At 33.8% G+C, this 25,260-nt stretch overlaps 1 protein-coding gene and 1 long non-coding RNA gene across 7 annotated transcripts in view; both read left to right on the top strand.

The window, feature by feature from the left end:
• Cnot2 (CCR4-NOT transcription complex subunit 2) overlaps positions 1–25,260 on the top strand; it is an 87,716-nt gene that overhangs the window by 49,344 nt on the left and 13,112 nt on the right. For 5 of the 6 annotated variants that reach the window (XM_048359545.1, XM_048359534.1, XM_048359572.1 and 2 more), the window contains 4 exons: positions 7,133–7,199; positions 20,095–20,242; positions 20,928–21,110; positions 23,301–23,380. In XM_048359545.1, coding sequence (XP_048215502.1) covers positions 7,133–7,199; positions 20,095–20,242; positions 20,928–21,110; positions 23,301–23,380 — 478 coding nt within the window. The remainder of the gene's footprint in view (positions 1–7,132; positions 7,200–20,094; positions 20,243–20,927; positions 21,111–23,300; positions 23,381–25,260) is intronic. The other variant, XM_048359581.1, reaches the window with a different exon arrangement.
• LOC125361278 lies at positions 18,152–20,085 on the top strand. The gene is made up of 3 exons (XR_007212926.1): positions 18,152–18,468; positions 18,685–19,074; positions 19,314–20,085. It is a non-coding gene; the product is annotated as an uncharacterized LOC125361278 (long non-coding RNA).

The raw sequence follows: 25,260 nt of genomic DNA, 5'->3' as shown, positions 1-25,260 counted from the left end.
TGTTGTGATTTGCTCACTACTAAATTAGGCCATTTATGGCTAATTGAAATCTTAAAATATAGTATCTTATATCTTCTTGGACCTGTTTTTAAGCTCTTAATCTGCTTTGTCATGTTTGTGTCAAAACTACAAAAAGTTTTAATTACCATAGCTTTAGCTTTATAAAGACCATTTTAGTATCTTAACGTCCTCTATATCCCTTTTTCTTTCATAAAGGTATTTTCAACTATTGCCTATCTTTACCAATATTGACTTCTTTTCAGAAAGATATTTCTATAATCCTGCTAATTTTTGTGTCTTTTAAAAGGACTGTTTATAGTTGCCATTTTCAGATTGAGCTTTTACTAATCTATAGAATACTCTGTATGTAATATTTAGTGTATATCCAACTGCCTAGCATCATTCTTATATTAAGTTTTGGTGGTAGAATGTGGGCTCTGAAAATCCTACAGTGAGTTTCTATCTCAGAGCTATATGTTTACGTGGCTTAGGGCTTATTACTCAGTTTGTGTGCATCTCAATTTCTAACTCACGGATAGGTAAAAGGATTGAATAACTGTAAAACTAGATGATTAAGTAGGTTCATTAAATGTTTCTCTATATGGTTATCAATTGTAGATCTTGTTTTCAACGTTTTAAATATATGTATAATGATTATATGTATATGTGTTCTACACATATACATACATATAAAACAATCTGCAAATAATTGTGGATAATTCTTTGGGAGTAACATACTCAACTGAAATCTAGAGTTAATATATGCATTTCATGCAAGCATTTGAATATTTTTCTGTGCTTAAAAGATATTTAGGTAAGCTGAATGGTACTAGTTCTGCCAAATATTTATTGAGCAGAACCAATACACAAATGAAGGACTTCTAACACTTGCTGACAGCAAACTCTCTTGACTTCTCCTTTAATGAAACATAGCCTTATTTTTTGGCTACATACCAACACATACTAGCTAAGAATAGGAATAGATAGGTAACATTTACTGAATCCTAATTTTAAATGCATTGTCCTTGTTTATAACCACCTGTACAGTTACGGTTTCATATGATTATTGCTGTTTTCTGGAAGTTGTTGATTATTTATATTTACAGAACACCATATTTCATAAAATTAAAATAAGCTTGACAATGGAAAAGGGCCTATTGGAAATGTGTATTGAAGTTTCAATAGATTTCTTTTAATATATGCATACCTTTTTATGTGAAGAATTTTTATGAGGTAGAGAATGGAATTATAGGAAATATTATTAGTTTCAGTTATTAAGCTATGACACCTTTATAAGATTTGTGCTTAAATAGTTTGATACATTTCTGAAAGTGTTTAGATTTGTTATTACTGAAATATTTGGGAGCAAATTTGTGTTACTTTAACTTGTTCTTTTTTTTTTCAAGAGTAATATTGCTTTAGTTGTTAGGAATTATTAAATTTTATTATTGAAAACAGAAAAAAAAATATATGCATTTCAGACTTATTAGTCTTTTTGAGTGTGTACTCATTTCGATGATACATAAGCATAATAATATGAGAAGAACTATGCTGTGGGGACCTCTTTTAATATGTCTCAAATTTATGAAGTATGACACCTTCACTGTTTATAAAAATTGAAAACTATAAAGAGTAGGTTGTATACTTATTCTGAGGAATTAGTTGGACTTCATATAGTGTTAGCCTACATTGCTTGAGAAAACAAAGGTTTGTCCCATGACAGCAGTGTTTTGTACTATTGGTGTTTAGCTACATACAGAAAGGAGTTTGGTTAAGTCACCAGATATTTGAATCCTTTTCTCTTAGGAACATGGTGCTTACAGAGCTTGCCATAATTTTCTGTCTTGCTACATCTGGGTCTCTGTTAAAATATCCCATCCAAGAAGCATAAATGGCTATGTATATATCAGTATTCTTCCTACTATCTTCTAAATTTCTTACCTGCATTTGAAGTATTTATAATATTTCTCTTTACCTGAAAGTACCTGGTTATTAATTATTATCCTACTTGCTGCACTAGAATTTATGCCTAAAAGGTGCAAAGACTTGATGTCTAGTTACTTCCATGCTATTAGAATCTGTATATTTAGGTAATAACAGCTTCCATTTTCAAAGAGATGTACTTGACATTTCTTAAAATATGGATACTATTGAAAAATCATTTGTATTGTGTATAGAATTACCAATAAACCTTAAAATTATAAACTTCTAAAAGAAGATTTTCTTTCTCTTCTGGTTTTTTTTTTTTTGTTTCTTTTAGAAAAAATCTTTTCACTGTTTGTCTCAGGCTGTCTTAAAACTTGAGAACTTCTTGCCTCAGCCTCTTGAACTCTAGGATCACAGGCATGCACCACCTACCCAGCTTATTTTCTAATTGTTATATGACATATAATATAACCTCATCACAGTATTTGCAAAAGAAGTTAGAATCAGTTGCCAAATTATTTGTTATAAATTTATTCATTGGCATCCACATATTTATAAACTCAGTGATTTTTGTGTTTTTTTCTCCCATGTGTGTATGTGTACAAGCATGTGTGTGCCAGTCCTGGGGCCCTGGGTGAGGTCCCTGAGGGTTTTTTTGTTGTTTTTCTTCTCATAGCTAATCCTCTACCACTTGAGCCACAGCTCTACTTCAGGATTTTGGTACTTCATTGAAGATTGGATTTTAACATACTTTCCTGCCTGGTCTGGTTTCAAACTGTGATCCTCAGTTCTCAGTCTCCTGAGTAGCTAGGATTATAGGCAGGAATCACTGGCACTGGGCTTTAATTGAATAGTTGAAAGACTGAAAACTTAGCTGTAAAATGGAGGTGAAATGATAAATCTTTGAAGTGTATCCAATTTCAGTATACCTAAAAATAATTACATAATGTTTAGTCATAGTCATTCAAGCAACAAGAAAATGTTCCTACAGTACAGGTTAAGTTATTCCTATCCAAGTATGCACATGTTTGGACCATTTGTAAATACTTCAAAATAGGTTTTCAGTGATTGAGAATCTTTTATGCAGAACTATCCAAAATTTAAAACTCATGTGTCATAAATATGATTTTAAAAATTGAAGAGTTTTGAACTTTTTGGATTTTTTAATTACATAGATGCTCAACCTAAGCAGAAGTTTTTTTCTGTGTATGTCCTGGTCCTGGGCTTGAATTCACAGGCTTGAACTCAGGGCTTGGGTGCTGTTCTTTGAGCTTTACTGCTCAAGTCTAGTGCTCTAACACTGAGCCACAGTTCGACTTCCAGCTTTTGGTGGTTAATTGGAGAAAAGTCTTTCTTGTCTGGGCTGGCTTCAAACCACATTCCTCAGGTCTCAACCTCCTGAATAGCTAAGAAAAATCACCTTAATTAAAGTTTAAATTACTAGAAGTGGAGATGTGGCTCAAATGGGAGAATGCCAGTCCCAAGTGGAAAAACCCATGCAAGAAATCAAGACCTTGAGTTCAAGCTTTAGTACTAGCACATACATAAGCAAATTTTAAAGTTACTTATTTTAAAAAATTGGCTAAAGAGTTGCTATTTAACACAGTTTTCGGTTTTAGAGTTCCAAGACAATTCTATCTTCACCAAACTGACAGTAGTGTTTCCAAATAATCATTGCATGATTGGTGGTACGTTTGTTGGAAGAGATACATATTTGAAGTGGTCACTAAGATGAGGGAAATGAAAGACTTAATGTATGTGTTATTGTAGAGAGTAGAGCCAGATTTGCCTATTCATTTTCAAATACACATTAAAGATTTAAGACTGTTAAGGGGTCATAAATGTCAGTGTTGTTATCAATTAACTGTGGAAATCGCCAGGCGCCAGTGGCTCATTCCTGTAATCCTAGCTACTCAGGAGGATCATGGTTATAATCCTGCCTGGACAGAAAATTCCCTGGGAAACTTATCTCCAATTAGCCACTCAAAAACTGGAAGTGGAGCTATGGCTCAAAGTGGTAGAGCTCTAGCCTTGAGCAAAAGAGTTCAGAGACAGTGTTCAGGCCCTGAGTTCAAGCCCATGACAAACAAAACAAATTACAGTGGAAATCATTTTAAAAGTACAGTTCTATAACTAGACATGGTTGCAGACTCAATTTCAGCTCTTAAAAGGCAGAGGCAGGAGGATCACAAGTTCAAAGCCAGCCTGAGCTGTATAAGAAGTAAATTCCAGGCCAGCCTTTTCTACATATGATTGGAAAAGAGCCTGTGTGGCCTGGGGATATGGCCTAGTGGCAAGAGTGCTTGCCTCGTATACCTGAGACCCTGGGTTTAATTCTCCACCACCACATATACAGAAAATGGCCAGAAGTGGCACTGTGGCTCAAGTGGCAGAGTGCTAGCCTTGAGCAAAAAGAAGCCAGGGACAGTGCTCAGGCCCTGACTCCAAGCCCCAGGACTGGCAAAAAAAAAAAAAAAAAAAAGAAGAAGAAGAAGAAGAAAGAAAAGAGCCTGTGTAACAAGAAGCACACAGTACAGTCCAAATTTATTGATTTCTTTCAAATATTCTCTATGAAAATGAAAAGGATGCCTTTTGGTGGGCCAGGAAAATAACTAGAATTGCATTGTTATCGTTTCTATTTGCAATATATCATTTGATGGCAATATATACTGTAGATTGCTTGACATTTGGAAGATGTATTATTAGTATGATTAACTCCCATATTTAGCTCTTTTGACAAAAATATTAAAGAGGGTGTTATTTAATAAATTTCTCAGAAGATGAATGTTTTTTCTGTGTTATTAAGAGAGTCTTGTACTGGATCACAGATTAGATGATTATCAGCAGCTCTGTTATAATTTTGAGTATTTTGCTATGTTTCTTATCTACTTTAATCTTCACTTCAACTCTTATGAGGTGGGGGTGGAATAGTTCAACTTACAGGAAGAAAACTGAGGCACTATTCATAGGTAAGTGACAGAACCAGGATTCACACCCGAATTATTTTCTGACTACAAGCCAGGACTGCATTTCTTGCTGTAAGGCGTTCTTAATCTAAGGGTTTATATATATTCTTAAAAAGCTCACTTTTATCACTAACTTTGACCAGACTTTTGTTGTGTATTAGTAATATTTGAGGCTGTGCTATGTTACTTTTCATATGAATTTTTTTGCTCCCAAGAATAATAGCAATCCTATCCCATTCACATTCCTTAACTGTTTAAGTCCATTCTTAGCACTGATTTATTTCATTCAGAATTTATAAATATATGAATAGAGATCGATTTTATAAGAATATAATTTGTAGTTTTCACACATCTAAGGGACTATACATCTGTATACCTAGCTGAACAATACTTGTTTTACATGGATAAATGCTTAAAGGATTATATAAATACTTAAACACTAAACCATTATTCCTGTAATGCATTGTTTACTAACCTTCATGTAGGAGCAATAGAGAATATGATAATTACTATTACATACTCTGGTGTGTAGGATTACTCTTACAACTCCTGGATTCCAGTACCTAGCCTTAGGAGACACAACCTGTCTGCTTTTGTGATGTACCTCTCTCCTTCCTTATTCCTTCTACCATGTCAGAGGGCATTTGGTTCAGTTGTCACTCATTTATTTACTCATAACCTTTGTAGAAAATAGACTAAAATGACTTCATATTCTAAGAATATATGGTGTGAATGTTAGTATAATTTCAAGATTGTACATTTGAATCTGAGAAGGAATATTTCATGCCTTACTATAAAATTAATAAGTTATATTATACATACTGTTGTTTTGTGGGTATTGTGCATGAGTTTTAAAGCTACAATTGCATAAAAATGCAAACTTTAGAATATTTAGAGCAATTTATGAATTTTAACAAGAAATACAATCACAAAACCTTATAAGACTTCCATTGTTTAAATTTTCTTTTCCTTTGGTTTTCTTAACTAAGTCAGTGTCAGCATGATTTCTTTTTCCAGGAAAACATCAGAGCAACCTCTGATGTTCTTTTTATAATTCTTTACTCATTTCCTTTTTCCTACTGTTACTTCTACTACCAGAGTACCTTTGTTTCTAGTCCCTTCTATCCTGATTGGTATCTCACTATTTCCATTTCCATCCATTGATGCTTTTAGAATTATGTTCTCAAAGCACATTTTGATTATGTCTCTTCCTTGCTTGTTTTCTCTTTGTGTTGCTAAATTTATATTCAGTTACATATTGCTGGCATTGAAGAGTCCTCATCTGTACCTTCTTGAAATGTTACCAGCTTCCAAAGTTTTACTGATCTTTGGACAAAGAATGATATTTTTAGTAATGCTTTATACTTGCTTTATATTTATCATACTGTACCTCCGAATATAATAGTATAATTCATTCTCTTTCCCCATAACATGGCCCTTGTTCAATTAAAATATATGGTTATCTAATACAACTCTGGGAATACACAAATATAAACATGTACATTTTCATTTATTCAGCTTGTTATATGAGGTTCTTGTGTATTTTTGTGAGGAAATAGAAAAATAAATATACCATTTATCATGAAAATAACATACCTTCAAAGAATTTAGTCTATTAGGTAAAGGATAATGAAGCAGTAACTTCAAAGGCATTATGCAGAAAATGCCATGAAATTTATATTATTAACAAATAATATAAATCATGGACCATATCTACATTTTGGTACTTTCTTTTGTCTTTTACTATTAGATCTTCTTCACTTGCATGGTTATGTACAAATAAGTTTTCATCCCATTTGATAAACACCATATTCATGTGTGAATAAAAATCAAAATACAGTGTGACAAAGTGCAAACTTTTGCTTAGGTAATATTCAAGTTAGAATTAATTTGTTTTTTTTTTTTAAGTCATGTAGTTCATAACTGTATAGAGCTGACTTTCTGAGATTTTAGCTTTGTGCTTTGTTAGCTTAGTTTTTTTTTAAGTGAAGTAATAGTGCATATATAGTTTAATTTTGTGTAGTTTTTAAAGACTCTTTAACAATGCTACTTTAACAAGGCTACTTCCATTCTAGAGTTTAGTTTCATCTGATTTTCTCTTAAGAAATGTGGAACCAATAAGTGTTTGTTAATGTTTTATGAAGAATGAGAACTATATGATGTACAGATTTGTAAAATACAAATAAGTGCAATGCTCTCTGTTCTTGCTTTGTGCTCTAATATAATTAATTTGTTTCTAGATGCTGGCATCACCATCTACATCAGGTCAGCTGTCTCAATTTGGGGCAAGTTTATACGGGCAACAAAGTAAGAATTTCATATTTATTCTGGTATACTTTAAAAAGAAAAGTAAATAAAAACAACCACTGTTGACCCTGTTGATTTATTTTGCAGTTTAAGAGATTTTAATTTTGCTTACATTAGCAAAACTTCATCTCAAACCTTACTAATTCTAAATTGTTACTACTTGTATGTAACATATATTGAAGTTCATTTTGACATCTTATGTCTCTGTATATTCGTCTACATTTATTTTTTTAATTTGCTAACAAAAGTAGGCATTTTGTGTTTTTGTTAGAGGAGGTTAAAATAAATTTTTGTTTGACTGGCTTAATAGGTTGCTTTATTTGTATTTACTCTGTTGTAAGCTCTCTACTTAGCAGAAATTGTATTTTTTTTTCTTTAGCAAATATTTCTTTTGCTTTAGCTCTTTCTAGTGATAGGATCTAAATTTTTTGACTCAGTTCCATTCTTTTTTCATTGTACAAGATTATTATTTTTTAAGTCATAGTACTTGTAAAGCGCTTAGCACAGTGCCTGGCGCATAGTAAGTGCTCAATAAATGTTAGCTATTGTTATCAGTCAAAATTTTAATAAAACTTGAAATTATAAAATATCTTCCTATTTTCCCAAATCAGTTTGCCAAAATATTACGATAATAAATGTTAACATTTTTGTTAGAAAATTAGCTGAATTCTTACTGCAGTTAATAGTATCTCTGCTAATAGAAGGGGAAAATTGAAAGTGCAATAAATTCCCATGAAAGACCACAATGATTAACTTGAGAAGACATTTTGATGACTGATTAGCTTAACCATCTTCAAATAGAAATTGGTTATATGATTTGGAATTTTCTCTGTTACAAGGAGAAACAAGATTCTGATAGGCATCAGAATAGCTTCTCACATCATTTTGCCTTTAATATCAATTATAGCTTAGTGGGAGGAAATTACTTTGTATACAAACATTGTTTCCTTTCTTTTTTTCCTATCATTTCTGTTTTTTCTTTTTTCTGTGAAATATAATTGGCTAATACAAGATTACTAAATAATAGTTATTAATTCCTTACATATATATATATATTAGCTGCTTTACTCCAATTAAACAAACACTTTAAAAGCTTCTTATTGACTAAAACAATGTAGCTAATTTATCCACACATGTATACTCTAGTTGTTTAGTCTACTATTAGATAGTCAAGTGCTACATTTAGACTGTTTTAAAAGTGTGTTTTTTACCATTCTGGGAAACCTTACCATAGAAATATCTAGCTATTTTAAAGGTGTTTGTTATTTCAATAGAGAAACAATAAAGACATTATTTTGCTATCATCATAAAGCCCCCAGTTTATAATAGCAGAAAATAGATATGGAATGGAGTAGAATTTCTCATGAGAAACTGATCTTATTTTGTAATGGAGAATAACATTGATAGTACAGCTATATAGACTCTTTAAAGTCCAATCTGCCTAAGAAAATACAGTATGAAATAATGGTTTGGCAAGACACAAAATTTTTTTGGGTTGACATAACAATAACATCCATTTTATGATAGATCTTTGTTTACTTACTGGCTTGTATAAATCATAGTGTTTGATATTAAGAACATACAAAGATTAATAAAATAAATAAGCAAATTTATTTTTCTTAGAAAAGTATTTTGAAAGTACTTACTAATTTAAAAAGAAGCCATATATGCCTGCCATTTCTTGTTGAATTTCACTATATTAAATGAGTATTTTTCAATTAACATGGTGAGACAACATTTTGAATGCATAGCTTACTCTTAGAAATTGACATTTTAGATATTAACTTACTGAAAAATTGAACCTTAGATCAACTGAACTGATCTTTTGGGGGGTCAGCTTACAGGGTTTTTTTCACAGTGTAGATTTAGAACCTGCTACTAAAAGGCAACTTAATTGCCAGCTTCTTTTAGGAGAGTTCTTAAAGGACTTAATAGTTTGATGCAAACTCTGAACAAATATCCTTTTAGACAGAACCCAAACTCCTATACTTAGGACTTTGAGTGTCAAAAGTTTTAACTGTTTAAGTCAAAATGATGAAATATGAGGGTCCACCATTAATGAAGGATGGATAAATAAGGAATTAGTAGGTGGGAATAGATGAGAGGTATTATGATAGTATTATAATTGTACACTGAGATTGATATAATTTGAAGTTCTTTTTTCTACAAAGTAAAAAAAGTAATGAGCACCATTAACTTTATATTATTTGCAAAGTTTATTAGGAATTCATGCCATTCAAATGTGAAGTCTACTATATGTTGTTTATTCTTGATGATTAGAATATAAGAGGTAGAAAGATGGAAAAGGAAGGATAGCTCTTCAGAACTAAAAAAGTTTCTCCTGGAATAGATATACGACTTCAAAAACCTATGTTTTGTTAGATTTGGGTAGATGTGATTGTGTAGTTAGTTCATACTTAGGAAATTCTAGACTGCGGGATTGTATGACCTCAGGTCCTGGTATAGGATAGATTTTATCTACATGTGTAAGTAACTTTTCATCCAAAGGTTCATGTGACGTCTGTGCACTAAATAATGTCTATAGAAACCAGTATACTTGCTCTCTATTTGCATTCTTTTCATGTATATTTAAGATTTGAGATATTACAGGCTTAAAGGCCTCTGGGTTTCCTGTAGTTATCTACTAAGATTGGAATCAGCAGGGAACAAGGAATTAATTTCTCTTCCGCAGTGCCTTGAGGTTAGAGGTGACCTTTCCTTATTCTTGTAGGATTTGGGAATATTGTACATATATTGATTGCTTCCTGTACACATGTTGCCTCATAAGCAACATGGTTAATTAGGTATGTGGATGACTCCATAATATTTATTGGTATTAAATTCTTAAAGGAACTAGGGCTGTAGTTGAAGAAGATTCAAATCTTTCTGGGATCTAGACTTGGGCTTCAGATTGATAGCCTAATCTAATGCTTCTAACAGTCATCCCTTTGATTTTTTTTTTTTTTAAAGAACTCCTACGTGAAGGCTGCTTGCTTTGTGGAGAACCAGATCTTAAATAGGTTCAAATGTGATACGATTGAAATTATAAATGAAGGCACATTTTAGTTGCTTAAGGAACTGAATTTGATGGCTATTTGGGAGTACCTAAAATACATGGGGTTATGTCATTATGTCATGCTCCATAATGCAGATTGTGTGTAGAAGAGAGCATTCATCTCTATGCACTGGACATACTGCTGTGATGTTATACTGTTCATTGTTTTAATTATTAGTGTGTCTAGTATTCTGTATAATAGATAAGCTTGGTAAATATTTGTTGAGTGCATATTAAGCAGGATATTTTATATATAATCTAATAGTGTAAGTACACAGATGATTTTACTATGAAGTAAAGTGAGAGATTGATTCTTCTGGTTATTGCAAAAGCAGGAATAATTGTCTTGGAAAATGGTCAGTAAAAAATTCACATATGAGGTTATATTTGATACTGGTTTTGAAGAAACTGCAAGTAAAGTTATTTTAGCACGGGGAACAACATTCTCAGCATAGTATAGACTTGGGGGTGGTCCACTCTATCAAAGTAAGAAAATCCTGTTAGGTTATCAAATTGATTTCAACCAAAAAGTACAATTTACTTTTTGGTCTGTGCCACTTCTCAAATTCAATAGGAAATCTGTAGCATAAGATTTTCATCCACAGAATGTCTGTTCTCTGCTGGGAACCTTCAGTTAATTGGACAATCTCATCTCATCTTCATTAGGGTTATCTATTAGTGTTCTATCATATGCATGTTTTACTGTCCCCCTTAAATAAACCCAAACCCCCAAACAGCTTATACTAAGTATTTTACTGTGTGGTTGATGCTATTTTAAGTACTTTATATAAAATAACTTATTTAATCTTCACAAATCCCTGAGAGACTAAGAGACTTGAAGGTTATATGGATAACATTACTTTGTAGGACTGACTATATTATCAGTTGAGAACTGATTTTTTTTGACACGTGGAAGTTACGTAGTACTTACTGAAAGTCATAACCCTAGATGACTGTATGGTCTACTAAACTGTCTACTGAAAACATTATGAAACTATTTTTTATTCATCGTGCATGAGTATTAAGTGATACCTTGAGTGTGGTATTATTTTAAGAACTAAGAAGATGCAAATAACAAAGTTCCTTGTGCTTAACGCTTTCATGAAAGAATTTGGAATAAATATGTTTGGTTTGTTGGTCAGTCAGTTGATTGGTGTATGTCAGTACTGGGGATTGAATAGAGCCTTGAGCTGTCACTCAGCAATCTTGCTCACAATTGGCACTCTACCCCTTGAGTTGCACCTCCAGTCTAGCATTTTGCAAATTAATTGGAGATGGACTCTTGCAGACTTCTATTCCTGGGCTAGCTTAGGACTGTGATTCTTAGATCTCAGCCTCCTGATTAGGGTTACAGACAAGAGCTGCTGTTTATTTGTTGGTGGTGCTATAGTTTTGAGTTCAGGGCCTCAGGCTTCCTAGTGATTCTACCATCGGAACCATGCTTATGCTTCCTGTGTTGCTGGAATTCTCACAATTACACTCAGATTGTTCTGAACTTTTTTATCTGCGCTGGCCTCAAATTATAATCCTCCGATCTCTTATCTTCTAGGTAACTGGAATTTTAATATGAGCCACTCACTGCACCTGACCAAAAACAAAACAAAACAATCTAGTATGTTAAATGAAGAGTGAGAAAGCTAGTAAACTGAACTAAGAAAGAAGGCAAATGAAGTAGGATGTACCAGACCACAAAGATCTGAAAAAAATTAGTGAAGAATTTAATTTTTTTCTAAGTTTGACAGAAATTTTAAGATACACTTTTATTTAGTTTCCCTTTTTTAACAATTATTTTGCTCTGTGTAAAGTGGATTAGATTAGGGAAGAAACAAGCATCAAAGCTACTACTGCAGTAGTAGTCTGAGCGTGAGGACTTGGACTAGTGATGGTGGTATTGGGAAACTGGTCAAATTTGGATATTTGATGTAGGATGTATGTGGAAAAGAAGTTCTAAATTTTAGTACCTGCATTACATTGTGAGTGAATGCCACTCATCTATAATGGAAATGGAGGTTGAAGGGGAATATAAAGTATACTTGGGAAATGCACGTAATGCATGTAATGATCTTACAAAAGTCTAAAAAAGTTCAGCCACATGTTGTCTGCAATTCTAAAATGGTACTGACAGCAAAATCTTCTCATAATTGGAGTTGTTGAAATCAGTTAGCTCCATCCATGTTTCTTCTCTTATCTTTAACACTGGGAGATCAAGCTCCTCTTCAAGTCCTTAACTTGTCCTTTTTTTTTTCCTTTTTCTTTAAAAAAAAAAAAGTTTGTATTTAAGACAGGGAATAAAAAAATTTAGGGAGGGCTTGTTGCCATTTTGGACCTGAGTAGCTGGGATTATAGTCATGGCATTGTACCTGTTTCACTTGTCTTCACAGGATTTGCATTCTCTTAGACTCTGAACTTTAGTAGCATCTCCTTGTTTCCTTACTAATACCACCACCAAAAACTTTATTAAATCTATTTTACTTATGGAGGAAATTTGTTCTGATCCTATTCAGTTCCTAAATCTGAGTTAATTCTTTCTGAATACACTTAAATACCTCAATAATAGCACTTATTTATATGTTTATTATATATGTATTTGTTTATTTTAATCATTCCCGAGTCTTGAACGTGGGGCCTGGGTGATGTCCTTGAGCTTCTTTGCTCAAGGCTAGTGCTCTACCACTTATACTACAGCTCCATTTCTAGCTCTTCTGGTAGGTAATTGGAGATAAGAATCTCACAGACTTTCCTGCCTGGCCTGGCTTCAAACCAAGATCCTTATATTTTAGCCTAGGACCTAGGATTACAGGTTTCCCAGTTTGTGTGTTTATTTTTAAGTAGTTTGTTTTGTATCTCTGAATTTAAATAAATGGGAAAAAAATTTTTTAGTTAAAAATTGTTTTTGTGGGGCTGGGAATATGGCCTAGTGGTAGAGTGTTTGCCTCCTATACATGAAGCCCTGGGTTCGATTCCTCAGCACCACATATATAAAATAAAATAAAGTAGAAGAAAGAACAAGTCAATAACTTGAGAGAAGGAATGGAATGAGGAATGATGAGGGAGAACTCAACCTGACTTCTAAAACTGAAACCCCTTTGTACAACTATTAATAAAAATATTAAAAAATTATTTTTGTAAAGGTGATGTACATAGGGGTTACCATTTCCTAAGTCAGGTAATGAATACATTTCTTTTTGGATGTCACCCCTTCCTTTGCTCTCTCCCATTTTTCCCTCCTGTCCCTACCCACAAGTTGTATAGTTCATTTTCAATATAAGTAGTGAGTACCATTGCTGCATTTGTTTACCCTTTGTCCCTCCATTTCTGTGGCCCTCTTTTCCTACCAAAGATGATAAACAAGACAGAAAAATTCTTGTATGATCAGAGGTACAGAGGCATTATGCCTCTGTATTCCTCTCCTGAGAGTGTCCTTTGGTCTCACAGTGTGTGTATCGCCCAGTGAATTTTAGATCTAGCTTCTGCACGTGAGAGAAGAAAACATACACCATTTTTCTCTGTGTTTGGTTTACATTGTTTCACATGATTTTTTTTCTAGGTCCATCCATTTCCCTTTTAATGGCATAATCTTACTTTTGGCTCTATCAAATTGCATTGTGTATAAGTACTACATTGTTTGGATACACATCTATTGTAGGGCATTTGGGCTGCCTGCATAACTTGAGTGTTGTGAATAATGCAGCAGTGAACATGGATGTGTAAGTCTGAAAGTAATTTTGGTAGGAGTAGTAAAGTGAGTAGTAAAGACACAGGGACAGATTTGAAGAAGGGAGTAGGCAAACAAGGAGAAGATTATTAATTGAATATATAGTATTAGAAATGCTAGACTAATAGGAAATTTTTGAATCCTATCAATTCTATATTGTGACCATGCTATGAAATGGTTTTCAACCCTGGCTACAACCCACACCCTCAAAAAGGTTACTTAGAGTCAGACTAAGTCACAGTTTCTGGTGATGGGAGCCAGATATTAAAGTTCCTTGGATAATATAAAAGTTAGCAACTACTATAAATGATTATAAAAGGGTATTGAAAGAGGAGTCGGAAACTGTGTGGTTATCTTTATGCCTTACTACTCGTGATTTTTTTTTTTTTTTTTTTTGCCAGTCCTGGGGCTTGAACTTAGGGCCTGAGCACTGGCCCTGGCTTCCTTTTGCTCAAGGCTAGCACTCTACCACTTAAGCCACAGCATCACTTCTGGCTTTTTCTGTTTATGTGGTGCTGAGGAATTGAACCCAGGGCTTCATGCATGCTAGGCAAGCACTCTACCACTAAGCCACATTCCCAGCCCGACTGCTTGTGAACTTGAGCAAATAAATTTAATGCCCAGTTTTGTTTTTGTCTATAACTTAGTTGTATGATGTCTGACATCTTGTGTACTTTTGAATCCTATAAATTTAGTGAAGAAAATTGTATAATGAAACAGTATTTATGTATTCATTATTTCCCCAGTCCACAGCCCCTTACTGCTGTCTGTCCTGTCCACCTTCTTGCTCTCTAAGGTCACTTGCAGAGCCTGGGGCCCAGACTCAAGCACAAGATAAACTTGCCTAGGGTTGCATCCCAGGGGCAACAGGGAGGCTTCTTACTGCACTAGCCCCAGTAAAGATTGTTGAGTTACTTGTTTCAAATATTAACTTCTCTTGTGTCAAGTCCTCTACCCTGTGTTTAAGTGGTTAATTTCTTTGAATCTAAAATGTAGGAGTGTCGGGATCTGAACGATCCCTTTCTCCCCAATCTCCCGGGTAGAATGCCTGAACCCCAAAATCTATGAAAGAGCACCCGGCCTTGCCTTCCGCCAGCAGAAGGCCAAAGGCATACTCTCATGGACTTGTGCTAAGTTGAGGAAAGGTTGCTGAAGCCTCCCCTCCCCCCAGTCCCCTCACATGTTACCAGGAGCATAGGGGTTCTCAGTGAGCTTTTTATTTAGCTCACTGAGAGTACTTATGATTCAACTTGCTAGTAACTATACCTCCCATTACTTTTACATCAGTTATTTAAAATTTGGTAAGGGGCTGGGAATGTGGCTTAGTAGTAGAGTGCTTGCCTCCGTTCTTCGGTACCACAATGCCAAAAGTGGCACTGTAGCTCAAGTGATAGAGTGCTAGCTTTGAACAAAAGAATCTCAGGGACAGTGCCTAGACCCTGAGTTTAAGCCCCAGGCCTGGGGCGGGGCGGGGGAGGAGGGCGAAGTTGGGTAAGCACACATCCATGTGAGAAACTGTGAGAGAAGCTATGTGAGTGTTTGCTGTAATGTGACAACATGTTTGACATAACTTAAAAAGATAAAAACGCTAAATCCCAGTTTCTGAGGTTTTCTGTAATGACAGGGTAGGCATGACAGAGAGCAGAACGATGTGAGTTATGTGGCCAGAAAGCAGAGAGAGAGATCTACTACCTCATGAAACCATTTTACAGGAAAGATTTATCAACTGCATGCAGGACAGGTTGGAGATAAGACATTGAAGTAAAGCATCATTTAGGACTGGCACCCTTCCTCAATATGGGCATTACAGTGAGTTTCTACAGCAAGGTGAATACTAGAGAATGGAAAGGATACTTTAAACTCCCTTGTGTCAATTAAGGATTCCCCTACATACATTCCTTAAAAATGTCAGGGAACTTCATTTAAGTATGACTATTCAGGGACTTGGTTGCTGTTCTTAAAATTTTATTTTCCATATAACTTGTATTGCTAATACTATTTAGCACTAGTAAAAGATTGAATCTTAGTTACAAAGTATTTAGAGATATATTTGTGCATCAGAAATAATTAATGCAATAATTTCTTAGATCATATTTACATTTTCTGAAAAAGCATCAATGAAGAATCTAATTCATTAATAATTGATAAAGAATTCAGAGGCCATTTATTTAGAGTATGTTCATATAATCCTAAAAGAAAAAAATTATACCCCCAGTTTCACTGTTGTTCATTCTTTAATATCTTATTTATAAAACGGTGTGTGTGTGTGTGTGTGTGTGTGTGTGTGTGTGTGTGTGTGTGTGTGTGTGTCCTTTATAGGACTGTTAAAAAAGAAGAAAATGAGATAAAGTAAATGGCATAATGCTTGTTTTTTCCAGTGGTCAGTAAATTTTAATCTTACTTCCCTTGTAGTCCTTTACTCTCACATAGGATCTTTCTCTCCCCCCCCCCCCCCGCATCTCCTCTTGTTCCTTTTTCTCTCTCCCCTAGTCTGGACTCCTAATATTTTGGAGATGATTTTGTGAGATTATTCCCAATTAGATTAGTGAAGTATTAACTTTTCTCTTCCCCTGAACATATACAGTTGTAATGTTTGGATTACTTAATATATTTTTTCTAAAAGTAAACCTTTGTATGTGCTTATTCGTACTGTTAATTCTATTTACAGAACTTGTTTTTAAGTTAAATTTAAAATAACCAAATGTTCAGGATTGATAGTTCAGTTGTTGTTGTTGTGTGTGTGTGTGTCTGTGTGTGTGTGTGTGTGTGTGGTTTTGTGTTTTTTTCCTTTTGTGCCATTCCAGGAGCTTGAACTCAGGGCCTTGGCATTGTCCCTGGGCATTGTCCCTGAGCTGTTTTTGCTCAAGGCAATTGCTCTACCACTTGAGCTATAGCTCCACTTATTCTTTTTGGGGGGTTAGTTTATTGGAGATAAGAGGCTTGTGCACTTTGCTGCATGGTTGGCTTCAAGTCGTAATCCTCAGATCTCAGTCTCCTGAACAGCTAGGATTATAGGCATCCAACTGACAATTCAATTTTTAGTCATGTACTTTTTTTGATCTTTTCATACTTAGTTCAACAAATGATGCTCAGATCTTTTGAGTTTATTAGGTGTTTTTATGAAGTTGAATTTTGAAAGTTAAAATTAAACTATTTTATCTCATCTTTTCCACTTTTAGAATTATACATTCAAATGCCAATTCCTAATTGAGTGGATATCTTTCACTATTGTAGTTTTTCCCCAGGAATTTTGTTTGCCAATATTGTTTATCTCCCTTATCTAAAATATTTTTGAAATAACTTATACAACAGCAGGATCATAGGAATGTAGAAAGTAGTGTTTATCAGTATATGTGTATAGTAATTAATGTGTGAAAAGAGTAAAAAGGTAAACTAAAAAGACTGATGAAGAAGGAAAGATGACAGAAGTTAACATTTAGAACAATACCTGAAGAAAATAAAAGCATACTTTAAAAAGAAAAAGCTGGAGAAAAAAATTCCGAGAGGTTATGATTCAGTAGACCCTCACATTGCTAATAGAGATTTGTTCTTGGCTCCCATAATGCTGCCATTAAAGAAGAACACAAGGACTTAAGAGATCTAAATTCTAGTCCTGGTTCTTGATGTCACCTTGGAGAATTCAGTTAACTTACCTGAGGCTCTAATTCCTTATCTGTAAAATGTCAACATTGGACTAGGTGATTTTTTTTACCTAAAATTGGATATGTTTTGGTGATCATTAACTGGGAAGCAGCTCCTATTGGAAATTTGCAGCCATAGCTGACTTTAGGGTCGTGGGGTTTGGGTAGTAGAATTTAAGCTCTGGGGGCTAGAGTCTACTTTGTCCTATTCACTGTTGTATCCCTGGCAGCTACCTCTGTGCTCACCACATAGTAGGCACACAGTAAGTATTTGTTCAACAAGTTATGAGAAAAGCTGAATTTTGGTGGTTCATTATGGAAGCATCTAGGGAAAACATATATTTGAAGAAAGGAGAAGACTGAGTTCTTCTAAAGGAACCTTAAATAGACTGATTTCAAATCTCTACTTTGTCATAGACAGTGAGTGGCATTCTCATTGTCATAGAACTTAGCTGGGTGCTGGTAGCTAACTATAATCCTAGTTACAAAGGAGGCTGAGATCTGAGGTTCATAAGCTGTCCCAGGCAGCAAAGTCTTTTGAGTTTCTTACATCCAGTTAACCAACAAAAAGCTCGAAGTGTATCTGTGACTAAAGTGATAGAGAAGCCAATCCTGAGTGGAAAAGATAGGGACAGCACCCAGACCCTGAATTCAAGCCCTAGTACCAATGAACACACATGCACACACGTGCACACAAACACACAAAACTATCTTAACTAACATACATACAATGACTAGTGTAGAAGTTTGAGGTTGCCAATTTTCAGGTACTTCTCTGCGAAATCTTTATGATCATTTTGAAAGCTATACAGTGTTATGCCAAAAATAAATTTTGCAAGGATGATTGAAAGAAAATTTGTATATGTGGGCTGGGGATATAGCCTAGTGGCAAGAGTGCCTGCCTCGGATACACGAGGCCCTAGGTTCGATTCCCTAGCACCACATATACAGAAAACGGCCAGAAGCGGCGCTGTGGCTCAAGTGGCAGAGTGCTAGCCTTGAGCAGGAAGAAGCCAGGGACAGTGCTCAGGCCCTGAGTCCAAGGCCCACGACTGGCCAAAAAAAAAAAAAAAGAAAATTTGTATATGTAGTATTCCATTTATTTAGAGGTCATTGTTTCAAAATCTGGTCTTTGAAAATTTTAGACCCAAAATTAGACCAAAAGAAGAAAAAAAATACCACCTTAAATTCTTAGCACTAAAATCATCTACTTATTCATTCTTACTCTGTTTTAGTTTTCATTTAGCCACAGTTCAGAAAGTATAGTTAACCAGTATTCCATTCTTCAACAGGCTAGAAACAGAAAGCATTAAAAGGTGGGTTGGGAAGATGGAGACAGGAGGCATTTATAGATAGGATAATTACAATGAATGACAGCTGTATAATTTTCTTTGAGAAATAAAAAGGGAAAAAATTAATGTGTACAAAATTAGCTATCTATAATAATTCTGTATTTTTAAGAAAGTCTATATTTCTTCTTTTTTTTTTTTTTTTTTTTTTTTTTTGGCTGGTCCTGGGCCTTGGACTCAGGGCCTGAGCACTGTCCCTGGCTTCTTTTTGCTCAAGGCCAGCACTCTGCCACTTGAGCCACAGCGCCACTTCTGGCCATTTTCTGTATACATGGTGCTGGGGAATCGAACCTAGGGCTTTATGTATGGGAGGCAAGCACTCTTGCCACTAGGCCATATCCCCAGCCCCGAAAGTCTATATTTCTTATCTGAATAAAAAATAAATGTACCATACATTAAAGAATAAATGTGTCCAAGCTGTTTGATTTTTAGAGTTTTATATCTGAATTATTAACCTTCAGTATCCTAAAAATGACACCTATGAAACACATCTATCCCTTTATCTAGCCCCAGATATGCTACAAAAAAAACACAGCATCATTATACTTTAAAATCTATTTACATATCTTAAATTTTTGTCTCATATCTATACCAGATTGGGCTTTTTAATGGCTGCTGGCATTTTATGTTTGTTAATAAACATAATAGTGAAAATTATCTATTCAATAATAAAGAGACTTTCTAAAATGCATTTGAAAGGATCAAATAAGTAGTAAAGTTACTTCAACAAAGTGAGGGTGAATGCTTTTTCTGTTTATAACACGCACACACACAATTACAAAATTTCTTAAAGGCATATTTGTATGTATAAATTTTGCAAGTATGCCCTTAATAAATTTAAAAATAATACTCATTCATAATATTGCAACATTTTGTTATATTCCTTGGCAAACATAATTTGTTATAAAATAGAGCTATGAATCAGTAATACAAAAGATACGTAAAATAATACATTTTGGAGTAGAACTTTTTTGTTAAAATCAGAGTCCATTTGGAGTGAACTGAATATGTCCACTTAAAATCTGCATATTACATTAGATCATTTAACAGTGTTTAAAATTGCCAACTCCAGAAGATGGATTTCAACTTCATTCCTGATGGCAATGAATTTCCTTCTTCTGAATTTTTTTATTAGGTGCACTAGGCCTTCCAATGAGGGGGATGAGCAACAATACCCCTCAGTTAAATCGCAGCTTATCACAAGGCACTCAGTTACCGAGCCACGTCACGCCAACAACAGGGGTACCAACAATGTCACTTCACACGCCTCCATCTCCAAGCAGGTATTTATTGATGGACTAGAATTATTTATCAGAATGTATCTTTGTAGAGTAAGCAAGCTTGTAGTTTTTTAATAAGGTAATTATTTGATTTTTCTGGCTCAGTGCCTTTCACTAGGAGAAAAAAAATCTGTTTATTTTAATTTGCTGCTAGCTAATAAGTATTGTACAAGATGTTTTTATCATGCAACTAGTATACTAGTTGGTCAACTGAGTGGATCAAGGTTTAATCACCTCCTGGGGAAATTTTATAAAATTTATTCTCTTTCCTTAAAGATGTACAAATTAAAATGACTCCTTCAAATAATTCTAATCCTTGATCCCTCACCACACATCCATTGCTGTAGTGAAAAGAAAATAAATAACAAATTATGCATATTAATATGGAGAAATTAGAATGACATAAATTTTGAATGAAATTCTAAGTGTATATATGAAATACATTTGTAATTTAGTAGTCAGTCACACTAATGGTTCTCTCATCTTAGCACTTTATTTAGTTCCACTATAATTTGCCCATTTTAATTTTGTTGTTTATTTGTATAGAAAATGACTTACAGGAATTCAAGAGAAACTAGGACTTCAGCTTAAAATATATTTGAGATTCTAGGATTAGACCAATTATTTGTAGAGAATTTTAATGAGTGATTTTAGAGAGCTTATTTAGTATAATGGACTTCTTTTTCAGGGGTATTTTGCCTATGAATCCTAGGAATATGATGAACCACTCCCAGGTTGGTCAGGGCATTGGAATTCCTAGCAGGACAAATAGCATGAGCAGTTCAGGGTTAGGTAGCCCCAACAGAAGCTCGCCAAGCATAATATGTATGCCAAAGCAGCAGCCTTCTCGACAGCCTTTTACTGTGAACAGGTAAGATGTTTATTGATACTGTGTATAACTGTCTTTTGGGGTTTCCTCAGATTTTCCTTTTCATATTCCTCACTTTGTTCTTAAGTCTTGGCTTCTATCTCATCAGTGTGTTTCATTTCATATTAGTAAGCAAAGACTGTTAAACATCACAACTTGAACCTTCCTGAAACTAAAAAGTATTTTTTCATGAAATAAGTGTGATTTTAGAAAGCACATTAAATCTTGGTGTTGTTAGAAAGGGATCATTCTTAGGTAAGCACCATAAAAGCTTTTATTGATATGTCTTCCTTTTTTAAATGAGGTTGGTCACCTGTGTGGTAAGAGTTGTAGGTTCATGAATAGGACTGGAAGGAGACATGTTGACGTTCATAGCTGTCTTTATGTAGTTACACTTTGGTTAAGTACTTTGTCCGCTAAGATACAATTTTGTGCTATGGATACTTATTAACCTAAAAAGATTATGTCTGAAGTGTTTAAGCACAATGTTGTGTCTGAGATTCAAAACAATAATGAGCTGTTTTGCTTTTTCATTCCCTTTTGTACTGTCCATTGCATATACTATATAAATGGCCATTTTTGGTAATATTTTCAAGCTGTTTGGTTAATTTGTATAAGAATTATTTCTAAAACAGGAAGTTTTCTTGAAAAACACCATTTAAGCTTGATATACACCTACATACGTACACATGTACACATGAGTGCGTGTACATATACGTGTGTATATATATACATATATATGTAATGGGGACTGTAGGAAGGAAAGAGCCTGTTCCAGTTGTCATCCTGTACTCATTTCATTTACTTTCTTCTATATAGTACTTGTAAAATCTGGCTAAAATAGGTTATAGCACATTTCCTGTTCAACCCATATCCCATGAACTCCCAATTCTTTTATGTAGACTCATGAATATTTTTTCTATGGTTTTATTGCTTAGTTTTAAAAATTATTGTTTGTACACAGTTATCAGAATTCTCATCTTGATAGCTTCCTAATCACATAATATTGCTTGGGCAATATTAATTCTACATTTTTGCATTATTCATTGAATGTATAAATTTTTGCCTTTCCACTTTTTCACATTTTAATTGCTTTTTTAAAGTACCTTGCATATAAATTGTCAATATAACATGAATCTCTAAAACCCTGATAATTTCTATCACTGATGAATTGTGTTATAAAATAAATGTTTTTGTCTCTTAGCATTTACTCTATGTTTAAAGGTCCTTATGTCTTCCGTAGTTCAAATATGATGTTAAATACTTATTTTCATTGACTTACCTACTCTCTTCCAGAGTACTGTTTTACCAACTGCATGTTATATCAAAAAGTTCTACAGATTTAGGCTGAAAGTTACAAAGGGTCTTCAAACAGTTTAACAATGTTCAGCACTAATCAACTGTCTTTTATCAGACAATTATTTGATATTAAAGATATGTAGTCTGATTTTAGAATCTACATTAGCCTTCTTTTGATACACTTAATTGTTTGGCCTCACTCTTAAGTTCAGCCTCAGTGTTTTTTTCTTGTCATGCTTATTGGGCTTGTGCAAAAACAGGGAAACAATATAAGATGTGTCCTATTCCCCAGAATTGAGGGTATTATAGACAGATTATTAATGTGTTGTAGAACACTGAATTCAGTTAAGGAAAATCTTAATTCAGGTCAGTGTAACATTTGTAGAATGCCTCTTATGTCTTAATGAACACTTAAACAGAGGATGCAAGGATGGAGATAGCACGTGGACTCAGTCAATGAGGAGTTTATACTTTAGTATGGAGAGAGAACTCTGTATGAGAGTATTCACATGTTGAAAGTTAATAGCATGCTTCAACAATAAAGCAAGGAAAACCAAATATGCTTAAGATTAGGCATATCTAATATCCGGTAAGGTGATTTCCCAAGAGTATAAAATGGTACCCTTAATTTCTGTTTACTTCAAGGTTCATATAAATTCCTTGTATTTTAATTGATCTATTTAAAATATCTTGGTTCTCACTTGTTCATGAAAGGACTCTAGAGAAGTTTTAAAATAAAGATAAACATTAAACTCAGAAAAATATGACATTAGTATTGATTTTGAAACCTATTGTTGTTTTGTATGAGGAGACCAAAAGTTTACACTTTTGTTTCTCTTCATCTCAAAATTAGTGTTCTTACTGCATATCTAAAATTATTTTCTATGTACCCAGTATGTCTGGATTTGGAATGAACAGGAATCAGGCATTTGGAATGAATAACTCCTTATCAAGTAACATTTTTAATGGAACAGGTAAGCTTATTCTGGAGCTAGTATCCTGTAAAAACAATACAGTAGATTTCTGAAATATGAACAATTCAACACACTGGTCTTTATTATAGAAAATTTTTATTGTGTGAAATGGTAGAATTTAGTAGAAAATTACCAGGAATAAATTTTAGTTAAATAAATAATAGAGATAGTTAAACTTTTTCACCTGGCCTAGTAATATGATAGTGATTTGTGTTACAGCAGTTATTTTAACATGTAGTGATAGCAGATAAACTTTTCCTGTCCTCAGCCTTGTCCCTGTTAGAATAAGTTAGTTTTGTATGGTGTGATTATAGAGACCCAGATGTAAGAAATGTTTACAGTTGCATGAAAACACTTACAATTTAATAGTTCTAATACTAATTTTGGCATTTAACCCTTATGGATTTTGATCCAGCTTTATGTATATGACTCAGAATTGTATATGTGAAAAATGAATTGTGATTTTGAAAACAGCTGTCTTCAGCCTGTTGGTTTATTTCTTTTATCAACTGCTTCAGAGGGAAGAGAATAGGGAGCAATACTGCTACTCTGTTGTGAGTTTCACCTTTGTCTCTAGACACTTTTCTGAGGAAAAGAAGCGAAGGATATTGTTAGGATTATTGGGATATATATATGCATATATATGTATATATACATATATGTGCGTATATAAACATATATATGGTAGATAAAAATATTGAGATGGAGCATATGTTAGAAACCTGAAAGACAATGTCATTTGTGGATGTGGGCTTTTAATTTTTAAATGTTACTGTATATTTAACAGCATATGCTGATTAAACAAGATTAAAACATTTGAAGAATTCCAAATTTTAGCATTCAAGATGTTAAAATACTACAAAGTAGTTCTTAACTGTATTTCATTGTATTGACATTTTTCATATTTTAATGTCTGTGTGCTCAAACTGTGACAGTACTGGGCTTGTGAGCCTCAGCTCCACTCCCAGCTTTTTTGGTCGTTAATTGGAGATAAGAGTCTCACAGCCAGCCCCAGCTGGCTTTGAACCACAATCCTCACATGTCACTCTCCTGAGTAGCTATGATTATAGGCATGAGAAACTGGTGCCTGGCTAAACTGGAGTTTTTTCCCCAAACGTAAATGAAATAAAAAGTAACAGAACATCTGGCAATATTGTCATAGTTCTTAAGTATGGTTGTATACATAGCTTTAGAATTTTATGATTTAAGAAAATTGTATTTTAACTAAGTGTATTTTATACTATGAAAATTATTTTCAAGTTTTTCCCTAAAAATGTAAATTTGGGGGCTTATTAACTTTTTTAGGTTAAAATACATTCAGTATCTGTTTTGGAGTATTACTAGGTTTATCAAACATGTTATCTTGAGATAAAAGTTGAGATTCTTTTCATTATGAAATTTGAGGAAAAATAAAAATTAATTGGAAAATGGCAGAAACCTAAAATAATTGTAAGACCTGAGGTGAAACAAAGATTAAACAAAAACCATACATAGGCTAAATTATAGGTTGAAAATTAGGCTCTTGAGACATTAAAAGTTTATAAGACTACTAAAAGTTGAGGGAAAAAAGAATTGAAATAGGCAAGGTTGAGAATTTGGCTCAAAAAAATTTTAAACAGACTGATTTTAGTTAAATGAGAGTAAAAATTACTCAGTTTGTATTTATTGAGCGCCTACTGTGTAATAGGTAATAGAAATTTATATATTTTGTATACCATATTCCCCACCTGCTTCCCAGATATGGGAGCTCTACTTTACCCCCTTCTTTTTTCTCTATTACTCTCCCTCACAACACATACAATCATACATACTTGTCTATGAAACTGCCAAGTTTCCACTGTCTGTGCCTCTGCATTTTTCTGGCCATTTGTGGGAGATAA

Source organism: Perognathus longimembris, chromosome 1, assembly GCF_023159225.1.
Source record: "Perognathus longimembris pacificus isolate PPM17 chromosome 1, ASM2315922v1, whole genome shotgun sequence".
Classification (NCBI taxonomy): domain Eukaryota; kingdom Metazoa; phylum Chordata; class Mammalia; order Rodentia; family Heteromyidae; genus Perognathus; species Perognathus longimembris.
The sequence above is the reverse complement of the archived record's forward strand: the minus strand, read 5'-3'. Positions and strand labels throughout refer to the sequence as shown.